Source organism: Varroa destructor, unplaced genomic scaffold (genome assembly GCF_002443255.2).
Source record: "Varroa destructor unplaced genomic scaffold, Vdes_3.0 BEIS01000002.1, whole genome shotgun sequence".
NCBI lineage: Eukaryota > Metazoa > Arthropoda > Arachnida > Mesostigmata > Varroidae > Varroa > Varroa destructor.
Genome location: NW_019211455.1, coordinates 57,848,403 through 57,862,514, shown reverse-complemented (window position 1 = coordinate 57,862,514; position 14,112 = coordinate 57,848,403). Strand labels below are relative to the sequence as shown.

Sequence of the window (14,112 nt, the reverse complement as noted above, 5' to 3'; positions counted from 1 at the left end):
CTCCTATGCAGATTATATTACACATATAAATATAGGAGGCTACTTGGCGGTGTTAGAGTAGCGACTGTATTTATCATAGTCGAGAGATATCAGTCATCCTGAACACTTTTCCTGAAAACTATGCTTTTTAGTTTGCTAACCGACCAGTGGGGTAAAGAATTGATTGCGAAAATACAATAACACTTAATAGTCGAGGTACGACCTTCTAAATGATAAATATGATACAAGCTTAGTAGTTAGGAAACGGAAACATTCTCTTATACATATATATATATATATATATATATATATATATATATCAACAGTGATAGCGAATCTATTATTTATCCGTAATTTTTTCAGTTGCTTTCGACTGCTTCCGCAAGTTTTTTTTGTTAAAGGCTCACTCGGATGCATCACTTATTAATTCAGGGCGAGCTTATGCGAGCAGTTGATCGATTCTTACCTGCCCGTTGTGACAGCAACACCAATGGTACTTTTGCTCCGTTGTGTTATGTTGCCACCATAGTTTTAGAGAAGCGACATCGCATTGCCGCGGGTTCCCCGTTGCTCACTGAATAAAAAAAATAAGCAGAGTCTCTTGTGCTTGCTAATAATTACTAGAAGCATGAACGAAATCACACGCAGTCAGAAGGATGCGCCACTCAGCCTGCGTCGCCATCTATGACTGCCGCCGCTGCCCCCGTCGTCGTCGACTCCGACAAGAGGCCACCTGATATTGTCGTACTGATGGCTGCGCTGTCGTGCGACGCTAATATCCGGTGTAAATCTCGATGCACCTAGCCCAAACAGGCGGCGCAGCCTGTATGAATATATATACTTTTCGGTCCAATAATGGTCTTGAAAGGACCAACTGAATGTATTTATTCACAACCATTAAGGGTCTTGTGATATCGGCTCTTGTATTGCTGAATGGGCAATGTTGATTTTACTAATTCAAAGTTAGACGAGCTGAAGTATGCTTTGATGTTGTATTCTCTCATACGTTAACCTCAAAGAATGGGAGAAACATTTCGAATATGCGATTTTACTTGTATTTAAATCGATTTTCGAAATGCATCCTCCGGGGCGTCGAACACAGTTATCGGATTTACTGACAGTAATTACGTATGAAAAATTCGTATAGATGTTAATTAAAATAGTACAACTAAAGTTTTTCGTTGAAGCTAAGCTTTAGCAGGCTTTGAATTACAGGGATAGAAATCATTGATAGCTTTGTGCCCAAAAAAAGCATAACTGTGTTAGTCCTCGAAAAGTTCTCCAATTGATCTCATGAATGATATTGTTTCAAGCCTGCCAAATCGCAGCCAGATTTCTCTGATAATGCAATAACAGCCGGTACTTCGTACAAGGAAGATAGCGAAAAACAAATACTATAGCATCTGGTTACCCTATCAGTTCACCCGTAGCATAGATAATCACATACATCGGCCTTAAGCGATATCAACCTTAGGCACTCTAGAAATGTCATTAGATTATCACATTTCTAAACTGACAGTTCAGTTGGGTAGCTTGGGGCAACTGAGAGACAATTTTCCATTTCCACTATATTGCCTAACAGTCAATTCTAATAGGAAGGCACTGCTGTTTCAACTAGCCATAATGCTCCAGCGGTTTTCGGAGCAGCTCAAAGAAGTTTGTCCGAAGTTAACTTACTTTAGTTCTAGTTCATCTACTAACTTAGATATGATACTTGTGAATACGTAGTTCCCCCAAACAACAGCACAAGCAGGCAAAAACAGAGTACTGGCGATTACTTATATATATATAGATTAATATAGCAAAAATGAAACGAACACCAAGTATCAAAAAAAATAACGCGTCTTTCCAACTTCTAAGACCCGAGGCAAAATCATCATCTTCGTCATCGCCATGACACACCCATTTGCTAAAATTGTTTTTACCAGTTCTCATATCGTGTTCAACATCGCCTCAAAATCACCGTCATTCCTATTCCCAAAGGGTAGCGATAGCGTTTGATGGGGCGCCAAGTGGAACACCTCGATTCAGCATACGGCAGCAGTATTGAGGGGGTGCTGCCAATAACGACGCCGACAATTTAGTACAAGCAGACGAACGAAACAAAAGTGGGAAGGCGCCATAGAGGGGACATTGAAGGAGATTGATAAGCGTCAGCAGAGAAACTGGAAGACAGGGAGAATGTATATGATCTGGGGGCCCGTCTCTGTAGGTCGCGGAAATTCGTATGGAATCTAAGCTTGCTTGGAGAAGAGACACTAGTCACAGTATCAGTAGCAGATGATAACAATGATTCTACGGCAATGAGCGATAGATAAACGACAATGACGTAGACAGGCTTTGCCGAACGAAGCGCCGCTTTGGATCGTTCATACAGGGGCTGCAATAGCGGCGGCTGGGAGCTAGCAGAAAGCCAACAAAGCGGAAAGAAAAGAATGGTAGCCTGATTCGAAGAGAATTTATTATGCCTAGTATTCTTTTCTTTTTTTCTTGAAACGGAGAGTTCATATTGACCGACTAGGCGACTTTTCACCTTGCTCAAGCAAACGAGGAAAGCGAGCATCTGCTAGATATACCCGCATGGGACCACTGCTATAGCGAATGATGGGGTGGGTCAATAGAGCAAGAAGGGCGCGAGAAAGCTAAATAAATGTTTCACGTTTTACCTCTGGTACTATTGTTAAAGACTGCTTCAAACGGCCGGCTCCCAGTATAAAACCAGTGTATCTATGCTTCGAATCTAGATCAGCGTGTGTCTCTAAGTTTAATGGACAAACGTATTACCTCTGTACTATGAGTATATCAGAAATAAGTTGAACAACTTTTATTCGTTGACAACGATGACTCTTAGAGTTTGATAACTCTCTCTTCTAACCATTAACGTTATAACGTTAAATCATGATTGCAAAGCAACTGTAGCATATTATTGTTTGTTGCTTGAGGCGTGTGTCAATAAAGGCAACCTCTGAGGATGCTCTAAAGCCCAGAAAAATATAAGGCAAAGAAGATCATGACACTGCCTTTGTTTGTAGCAAGATGGGTGTAAGGCAAAGTTACTGTACTGAGCCTTAACTGTTACAGCTGAGCAGCTGTAGCAAAAAAAACAATTTTCTGAACTTTTTTGATTAACCTTTAGTTTAACATCCTTCCTAGCCTTTTTTATGCCATTTACTTTATGAAGAATTGACTTTTGCAACGTAAATCTTGTGGGCTTCAGTAGTCACTATGTTTTTTTGGCGAAAATACGGTACATATATTGAGCAGTGTATCTCCCGGATCCCAACCCAGTGCGACAGTCACTCACAATTTTGTAGCTTGCCGTTTCTTTTTTTTAATAATAACAATAAAACGTCAATCAAGTGTTACGCATCATATTCTGTATAATTTACCAGTGACACTGACATCGGTAAGGGAATGTCTATTATGGTATACGACAGAATAGTGTGAAGATCTATATCTGTAGTACGGTCTATCCGACAACTAATTACTGATTCCCAGAGAAAGCGAAAGTTTTTACCGTGACAAGAAGAAATTCTTAAAAAATGTTTTAGAAAAATTTAGATTCTTATGATATTCAGCTAAATCATAAGTTTTAATACCTTTAGCATTCAGCTTACACACTAAACCCCGTTTGCCTACATACGAAGGTGTACACTGTAACTGTGAATTTCTCCGTAAACTCCCCTTTAATTCTATCACAAACTTTTGTTCATTCGTTCTACTACCGCTACTACGATCATAATAGAGATACTATGTCATTCTCTCTGATAATTACTAAAGAATTAATCGTAATTTAAACGTTCAATAGTTGTATTGTGATACTTTAAATACAGATGCATATTTTCCACTCCGTTTCATCGTTAAACCGTGACTGTGCACGAACGTAAGCATATTTATAGTAGATAATATGTTCCAGTAAAAATGTATGAATACTCACACATTCGTTTGATTCACACCTTGTTGATGCCCGTTAACCTACTGATTTACAAAGTTTTCTGAGTATTGGAAGACTCAGGAAGCTGAGAAAAAAAGTGTATTCGAAAATCAGTTTATGCAGTCGCCATTATCGCCATCTATATCATCATCGTCATAGTCAACATCATGGCCAGTCAGCAGTGTTTCATTTGGTTATTCATGTCAATTTGCCCCTCCTGCATGAAAAAACTCAAAGGGGACGGACATCAGTCCCGTCAAGTCTCCGCTGCTAGACGCGAACACGTACCCGGACACATAGACAGCTCCCCACGCTAATAAAACAAAGCAAACGAAGGGAAAAGGAATACACGCACGTCACGTACTACAGTCTAGTTATTAGATTGTAATAAATGAGAAGCGTTTTGCTGACATCTGGGTACAACGAAGGGTCGTGGTCACCTCCAGTTCCTTTATATGCTAAATCGTGTTCGGGTGCGTATCGGTTACTCTGTTCATGGCTATCAGGCCACTTTGTGTTGGCAGCAGACGATTAACAACACACAAAGTAACAGAAACTCACTTGGCATTCTATTTTTCGCAAGCGCTTCGAATAAAGACTGTATAAACTGCCTGCAAAACATGTTAATGGTGGTTCATAACGCTGCTAATAGTATAAACTAAGCCTGAGACGAATCATAGATTGTTTCACGGACGTCCACGTGTACTGTTAATATGCGATTGTGACCACGCGACTCAAGCGATTTGTTTTTAAAGATCTTAATAGTATGTCGTACGCGATATTGATGAGTGGGTACTTCTATATAAAGCAGCGGTATCTCGCCGTGTTAGCTTACTTTAATGTTTGGCTTTATGAGATTCTGCTGCCTCTCGATAGCGCCTAGTCAGTTAATACTTTTAAAAAATTTTTTTTTTACATATTTATAAATAGATTTATTAAAAAGAAAACGCTTTTCAATTAATTATGTTGCAATAAACTTGCATTGATCAACCATGCCCATCTATAAATATGGTTCTGCTTTATGAGAAGCTTCCAACATGTATTTTGGACCTATTTTGGTACCCAATGTGCTGAAGTAGCATCACCAAACTGGCGGTGTTGTTTATGAGCACGCGCAATTTATATCTCAAAGACTTTTTTGTCACCACGGTGTTTCCTCTTAACTAAGACCATAAAAAATAATAATAACAACAATAATAATGGTAATAATTGTGGGTGCAACATTTTATGCATCTTCTGTTCGGATATATATTAATTGATACATAAGCCCTACTCGCTTTTTATCTTGAAATACATAATTTAAGAAGACAAAAAAAAAAAAATTTCAGCGGGCATTTTTGCTAGTCGTATAATAATGCCCCTACACATTACGCTATTTGTATGAAGGAGAATTTACATGTAATAGGTTTATGCTACTACGATAGAAATGGTGAAACACTTTTTGGTGCAGTCAAATTTAGGTGTAGGCTTAAAGTGACTTTTCATTGATGAACACCACTTAGACACTATCTTTATAGAAGAAACCATTGAGTTTTCTAAAGACGGACGACACTTTCTTGTCCTGAATTCGAGGTTCGAGTGCAATGCGTAAATATGCCGCGAATTATTACTGTTATGATGATATCTGTTGCTACTATACAAGATCTCTTCGCAGATAAGCACTGTGTTCGTATTCAACGATAAAGCTTATTAGAAAATGCGCAAATGTAGTTGTATTGCATGTTGACGTGGGACGCATGGGTAACGAACGGGACGTTTATTCCTTTACGTCGCTCAATGAATTCTCAAGACATCAAGAGGTGAGCACGGCCATTGTCTCTTCTTCGGTATAATACCTTTATCTCCGTGAGTAATTAACGAATATATCCAACGTCTTTATTGCCCTCTTCCTGTAGTAACTTGCGGAACATGTCGTCTCATTAACGGAGTCAGCTGCTGAAGAGGCACTAAACAACAAGAGTCATAGCAGTACCAATTGCTTGTTGCTTAATGGCAAACCTAAAACTTAAGGAACATGAAACATGAAATTCTACAAGCATTTCTGTTATTTTGTAGAAACCGCGCTAGCTGCTCAAAAATTCTAAGTTGATATTAGCAAGTTCATATAGGGATCGACACATGTTATAGTCGGGTCCCTCGTAAAAATAAAGTTGCATCTTAAGAACATCATTTCTGAAGCTGAAGTTCCCTGAAAGCTGTCATCAACGTGCGTTCGCAATGAAAAAAGGCCAGGATCTTGTGTTACAGCTGTAAACTGAAACAACTCTAAAGAATAAAAAAATGACACCGTGAAGTCGTGCAATAGCAACGTCCCCTCAAAAATAAAGGTATCCAAAAGAATCTTTCTATTATTTTTAGGGAATTTTATTAGGTTTGGTGCCAGAAAAGTACACTTAAAAGCAGGTAAGCTTTTAATCTTGTACGCGGATTTTGGGCCAAATTAATAGTGCAATGTGTGTCAGCGGCAATGTGTATTGAGATAAGATAGACATTCTCATAAAGAAACAGTTGCTTGTTATTAAATAATCAACTTAGGATATATCACGTGAGCACTTAACCATATCGCATCATTTTTGTGCTACAAAGGCTAGCGAGTCTCGTTATCGAAAATCAACAACCTTCTTATTACGCGGATATCTTCTCGAAAATGACCTGCTGTCCAACAGGTTCAAAGTGAGCGTCCAATAGTTGTAAACCAGTGATAAGTGGTCCTAAAATGATGGAGAAACTGCTTCGCCTCAGGCTGTTGTCCAACTAGAAGCAACCTCATATCGATCACGTCATCCGTTATCACCCTTCTAAATAGTGCTTGTAACCACCAAATTGCACGCGTCCTTGTTACTGACATGAAAATTAAGTTTCTAGGTGCCCTATCAGAAGGTGTGATATCTTATGAACGACCTATATTTGGTCCAAGTCGAACTTGTAGGTTAATGTTGGCGTTAGCGTAAATGACTATTAAAAGCAAGGCTGCCAGTATTTCGAAGTAGGGCAACGAATCGAAATAAGTTTTAGTTTGCAATTTCGTCCATCGGCTGATTCGAAACGAGCCATGAGAAGATAAAAAAAGCTTGCAAACGCGTTGCGAACCTTATATTGTCTCTAACTTCAGCTAACAGCATGATACTATAGTTAAAGCCTGTTGTATCTTTCTTCTAGCATTAACCTGCGAAAACCGGAAACAAAGTTCTCGCAAGGAACGGTTTGAACGTATTGTAAATGCGTGACGTTCTGTGAACAGTGCACACAAAGTGCGTCGACAAACTGGAAAATGAAATTCTCCCACACCATCGTCCCATTGGAGTCATAGTAGTCGTACATCAATGTAGGTCCTATTTACGCATATACACAAAAAGTCATATAGTCATTTAAAGAAAGCGATAAACGTGATTAATTTAGTGTGGCGCAATGCTAAACATTGAGCAGCCAGTGTAGTCATCTTTCAAAGTATCACAATAAGCCCCCACCCTGGAATTCATTAGTTTGATAGAGCACTGACTGTTTTGCCGCGCAGACAATGGTTTTCCAACAAACGCACATGCTATCGGCGCCTTTTACCTCTACGTGTTTTGCTTAACCTCATTTAGATTGTTGCAATGAAAGTTCGTGTTATTTTCGCGCCAGCTCTTCAGTCAGCAACCAGCCAGCTACCGGATTGTTTGCGCATTTAGATCGAATCAATATATCGAGGAAGAAAAAGTAAGGCATAATTTTTGATATCAAGCAGTGCTGGCTTTTCTTCTGTGAACAGAAGCACGGCCACCAGCGGCAGAATAGGGTTTTAAGTTGTCCGATGTTACTTTCGTCATTGTCAACCCTTGGACAAATACGGACCCTAAATACGTTTGCACAGAAGTCAGCTCCTTCCTTTACAGAAGATATATCTATTACTATATTTCGCTATCCACCTAATATATTGTGGAGTGACATCATTGTGCCGTCTACAGGAAAACTCTGTTGTTTGAAATTACTGCTGTTGCTGTCTGCACTCAATCGTCACGGGTCTTACGCGTTTCCGAATAGAGTACAAGAATGATCTTTATATATATATATATATATATATATATATATATATATATATATATATATGGTGTCTTTCTCGTTTATAGTATAAGCTATCGTGTTGAATGCGTGTCCATAATGTGTTTTGGTATCCCGTGGCCGCAGAGCTATGCCAGTTAGACTTCAGATCCTGCACGAGATGCGATATGTTACAGGGAGAGCATTCGGAAGTCTAATACACGGTGCACCGCGCAGACGATTGATTTAGTTAAACTAGTAAGACTACGTCGGTAGGTCTAATTCGGAACGCGTTAAATGCTTAAAAGTTTCGTCAACACTTCAGAGATATGACATCCGAGATTGTTTTTAATCAACTAATAAATTCTCCTCATAACCAATTGGATGTTGGAATGGTGATGACAATTTTAACGGTACGGTAATGACTACCGTATTCTGCGATCTGTTTGTTTTGTCGGCAGTCTCGATGCACGTCTTTGCTAGTGCAACAGGCTTGTCTTAATAGGTCTGGCTAAAAACAACAACAACAATCAAAACGTGAGCTCTGGTTATTTGCCCCGGAATTTCAAGTTGCCAATGTTTAGTGAACAAAGTATCTTTGGTAAATATTTTAAGCAAAATAGAACACAGTGAAATAGGATATTTGAAAAACCTACCAGCAAGCGGTGTAATGACGTACCAGTTCTAGGATATTAAGGGCTTTTTGAAAAACCCATGCTGTCAGCCAGCTAAAGGTAGAAATCGGAAAGAGAGAGAGAGAATATCGTTTTGTTAACAATATTACCTGTTAAATACGGTACCAACCTGTGAGAGCGATTCAAATGTCTTGGATAATGTGGAGTGGGGCTTTTAAACATGTTTTAAACACCAAACAGAAGGTGAATATTCAGGAACTTAAGGCAATGGTACGAATCAAATAAAATACCAACTTTTTTTTCAAAATTTTCAAAAAAGAACTAATATTCTTCCGGAAACCGAAAATACTGTTTCATTACTTGAACCTCGATTTTAATGATCTGCTAAGCTATTTGTTGCTGAGATATAGCAGTTCATTTGGTGAAAACCGGAGAAAAAATAAGACTTTCCTTAATAAATTCCCTTAATAAAGTGACAATTCTGCTCGAATACTGCTGCTAGAAAAGTGTAGTCCATTTTGTTTAGGTAACTTTTTGGTACTGCGAAAAGTTCGCATTACCAATGGCCTTTCTAATATTAAAGATATAAATTCCGGTGAATTTTCTCACTTATATAATAAGAAAGATATCTCAATATTGCTGTAGACCTGTTAGGGGAATAAGGAGGTTAAAGGAACGTTGGAGTATACTGGAAAGGATTCATACCGTGATCCTTTCTAAGCGAAGATCAGAGTTGCTTTAAACGCCTTCGGTAACATGTTTATTGTATTTTCCAGCAGTCTAAGTAGTTCTCCTAACTTCGTCTTGAACGTGTGCGCCGCTGTCACATAAACGCTTTTAAGGTTGCACAAATGAGTAAGGTTGCGTCGTATCTGCCATGTTCACTTTATTACACAGACATGACAAAATTACCCTCAGACCTCTTTTTAGATGCATGAATAATATATTGTCCTTCTATCGAAGACGTTGATAAACAGCAAATTACAATAAATCAGTCTATTTGATTTGTCAATATAAAATACTGATCCATCGACGATTTAGCGAGCTGACGCTCGATTGACTTCAGCCATTTCACGTTAATAACAGTATTGCATTGCGTGACAGTACCGGCGAATAGCGCCATCTATCGCTTTAAGTTAACAGCTGTAATACGGATGAGTCACGCAAAAATCGAGCCGCATCCAATACAGGTGATACATACACACGTATTTCGGAAGCACGTCCTCGGGAAAAACTTTTACAGCTTCAATACGTGCACCATGCACGCACGTACATTGTGGATTTCATTTCCGTTGATGACAAGTGGGTTTCCATATCGACAATATACAATTGGCTAATTGTCGTATTGTTTAGCTCTACGTACATGGCACAGTTGGTTTAACACCGGCATACTTTGCCGATCATTTATGTAGTATAATAGATCCAGCATATACTTACATTAAGTGAATGTCAAGAGAGTGTCTTTGATAGCCAGGTCTTCGGATCTCCAAAGTGATAATTTAGCCCGGAACTTATTCTAGATTGTAGTCAGATTTTGGCATTTATTTTAATTAGGATTATCACTTTGATCGAAAGCTTCTCACGTCATTGATCTCTGATGTTGCATTTGTCAAGTGCGTTACTGTGCCCAATAGATTTCTCCATTTGGAGAGGCATTAGACTCAATGATGGTTGGATTTACGCAAACTGCCGATTTATACTGAATCTATTGAAATGTTTACTTTTTCGGGAGCTCGAAATACACAAAGTACTATGTACATGTGAGCGGTGATATCTAGCAGATTCTAGCATCAATTATTATGGGCCGGACATTCAATCTTACCGCTGTTAATTCGTGTCATATTATTACATACACACTAATACATTCTCAATGATCTTCTCACTGACATATTGGCGTTAGCGATACTATTGCTGCATTTGTTACTCTAACGTTTGGAGTTCCACTGTCGTTGTTGTTGTTGTCATTACGTAATTTCGACTTGGGGAAAATCGACTTGTCAGCTATTCGTCTGCTTATCCGTCCCTCCGTCTGTCTTCTCGGGATAGCTTAAATCGACGTGGTTAACTGTACGTAATAGCTGTTTCTCTTTGCCCTCGTTGCCTACGGGTTGGCCTCTGGCACCAAATATTGTATTAGAAGTGGTTGGATGGTGTACTTTCCCCTTCTCTCGACTCTGTAATCGCCATTACAACAAACATTTTCGTTAACAGCAGTAGCAGCAGCAGGATTAGTAATATCATCATCATCAACATACCTGTCCTCGACAGCATTGACGGGTGAATAGTAACAGAACAGGTTTTGGGTCGCTCACTTGCGTCTTATGGCGCCTGTCGTTTACTGCAGACAAGAGGACAAGCAGACAGGTCTATCAACACACCTGTTGAGTTTATTGCTTGGGATGATTTTGTTCTATGTACTAGAAGTTGGTCGCTATGTGAAACAGGCGGATCGGCCAAAATCGGCTGGCCCATCGATAACTGAATGGTTGATCGCTTGCCGGGTCGCGTAACTTCTCTTACTCACTCATTCGACCCCCGACGCGATTCACGTGCGCGCGCGGTATTTGGTGGCAAGTATGTAATAGTAGCTATTGGCTAGCGTACAGTCATAAGGCGGCAGTTGCAGAAGCAATAGCAACTGCTCTTGATTGTTACCTTTTTCCTGCGGTTTCTTACGGACGGCAAAGTGGCCTAATAGCTAGGCAACGACAGTAGACTCGGCAGTAGGCCGTTTACCGTTCACCGATATCACCAATGAGGTCTCGTTGTAAACTATAACTGGAAATATAATAGTGACATTGAAGTTTTTTGGAGAAAGGACCATGTCACGGGCTCTGGACACAGGCAATAATGCTGGCTAGCGGCAGTGCCTTCAAGCATCAGCTGTAGCGGCAGCACCACAAACAGCTCGAACAGCTGCGTGATTCGAAGCAGGGCCGTACGAGACTTCTCCGAAAGATGCCCAGAAGCGGGAAGCATCAGAAAGCAGGCACCAGGTAGTTACGGGTAGTTACAGTTCACAAGTCGCAGGCCACTAGATCCTACGTACTACCTTTTTTCTTGCAGATGGTACTCATTGCATTGCGATTGGTTTCTTCACAGTTTGGTGGTGGGGGGTGACTAACAATCAAAGCTTAGTGAGTGACAACTCAAAAGGGAAGGGCAAACCCATTAGTCAGTCTCACGTAAGTTTAACATTAGTGCCTTAAAAGCGAGTTCGAGAGGTGGTAACGGTTGTGTTGACACTATAGAGGAGCCCCCCATGAACACGCGTGGATTCGTTCGAGAAAAAAGCTGTGTTAAGGCTTCCAGTGACTAGGAAACCGAAGCATTACGTTGATTAATTGCATTTGTCAACAAGTACTGTTAATAAATCAGTATGACAGTTTAGGGAGGAAACTGAGGGCGGATATGATCCTGTATATTGGAAACTAGTTAAAACGATTTGACATTTTCAGCACTACCACTCAACTTACGACTGCAGGACACGTACTGCACCTAGCATATGAAAAAGGAAATGAACTAGGTGTCATTGATTCCACATTGTTTTGAGAAGTAATGTTTTATGCATACCATATAACTCAGACGTATATGTAAGTAACAGGTATGCTGCGTTACACACGCGAAAAAAGCAAGCTTTCCACTGCAAATTGTCCAAATTGAGATGACTCAATTCGATCATTCGATACCGAAGGTTATTTATGGAGCTCATATATACAAATCTACAAAACAGAAACCTCAGTATCCGATAGAGAAATTGCAGTTTGACTTGCTACTTAAATTTTTTGTAGTCTCTAGTATTGATGGCATCTAAGATGGCATCTTGCATGTGAAACTTTTGAAGCGATGCATAGGTTGGAAATTTTCAGCTTCCCACCTCCGAACATAGATTCATCAACCATTTTGACCAGTCTTCGAACCAAGTCTGCTCCGGCTGAGTCGTCACGTATGTAAGCATGCGCACTAGAGTTAGTAAGTGGCTCCTTCCTCAACAAAGCGTTATGCAAGTTGATGCCATGTAAAGACTTAAAATACAATGAACTTTACCAAGAAATAACAAATTACTGTAATAAATCTGTTATGCTTAAAAAAATGCCGTAATTACAGTGTGTGATTGGTACAATTATCCAATTTGCAAAATGCCGATATTTAAAATAGCATTTAAGCAAGCTGACCACCGCTAGCGTTTTACTGGGTCCGAAAAGTTTATGCGGTACGTTAAAGTTCCCAGCACTTCAGAGGAGTAGCTCAATGTTTTAGATATCTCCACGCTATCTGTCTGTTGTTCGTTTTCCCTCTCGGTAATGACACCAACTGAACCTTAACGATACCACGTGCCAATGTGATCACCTCAGTTACACAGTGAGTGAGGGAAAAAACGGAAGAGATATGGCGGGCACTTGCTGACCTATTCAATACCTGAATTTGGCGTCTCGTAGCTATATTGTCCACTGTGGTTACTCTGTGCTCCGTTATATTTGTGTTTGTGTGCTAGATGACTGTGATGTAGATGATGTGTGCTAGAATGGGAATGCTAAGAGAAAAAAGTCGACGAAGTGACTGCAGTCGACCATCTATTGCATGAAACAGTATAGTTTACCACTGTCAAACGGCTAGCTGACTTAAATAAATTAATATTTAAATAAAATAATTATCCTTACATTTGGGAGGACAACTAATTCTTAGAGCATTGTTACGGTGGCATGCTACGGTTGCCATACCCATTTTAAACCCTGTTACGTTAAAATATTAAGCATCTTAAAGCGTAAAAGCAGGTATAATTTATACATAACTATCATAAATCTTCGTGTGTCGGTAGATGTGTGGTGTTTCTTATCGAATAATATTTACCAATTAGTGGAATAATAAACAAAAAATATATATATGTTTCATTTAGTGCTTTTTTAGCGAACTGTGAGTCAGGAGAAACAGCAAAATAGGGTTTGCTTTTTAGGGCAAGCGTTTGACTCAGTTTCCAGCTAATGGTAAATACCGTTATAGTAAATCTAACATCGAGACACTTTTTCTTCGGAAAATATTGCATACTTTTTTTTTTTTCTCAAAGCCATATGGTGCAGACGTTGGGGACATTGTGAAGTCGAGGAAAAATAGTCAAACAGATATACGTCAATAGATTCTTTTACAAAACAGCCCCGACTGCTGTACAGCTGCTACAAAGTGCGTATGTTTCGTACTGCAATGTGTGTGAAAATGCCCAAAGATGTTACGAAAATATAATAAAACTTGAGCATCGATCACCGAATACTGTAGGATAAAATTTGCAACTAAAAGTCATGTTGAAGTATATCAAAGAATATATACTTGTCGCATCTTCATCGATTTTTTGCGTTGGCTCTATCTAACTGTTAGCAGTTTTGTTACCTGTCGCATTTCAGAAAAGATGAACAATTTACTTTCGAAGTTGGGCATTAACTCGTCATCTGGGTCATCATCGAACGGCAACAAAAAAAACACCGGAAGCAGCGGAGATAATGTCATCTCAATTTCAACACCGTATAAGGTGCATACAACTAAAACAACAAT

At 39.5% G+C, this 14,112-nt stretch overlaps 1 protein-coding gene across 3 annotated transcripts in view; it reads left to right on the top strand.

Moving 5' to 3' along the window:
• The window catches only part of LOC111243740 (serine/threonine-protein kinase PAK 1-like), a 55,989-nt gene that overhangs the window by 8,651 nt on the left and 33,226 nt on the right, over positions 1 to 14,112 (top strand). The window contains exons 1-2 of one of the 3 annotated variants that reach the window (XM_086981975.1): positions 7,214 to 7,238; positions 13,965 to 14,089. In XM_086981975.1, coding sequence (XP_086838101.1) covers positions 13,970 to 14,089 — 120 coding nt within the window. In that variant the 5' untranslated portion in view covers positions 7,214 to 7,238; positions 13,965 to 13,969. Of the gene's footprint in view, positions 1 to 7,213; positions 7,239 to 13,017; positions 13,158 to 13,964; positions 14,090 to 14,112 lie in introns of those variants that run through there. The other 2 variants (XM_086981974.1, XM_022789744.2) reach the window with 2 other exon arrangements.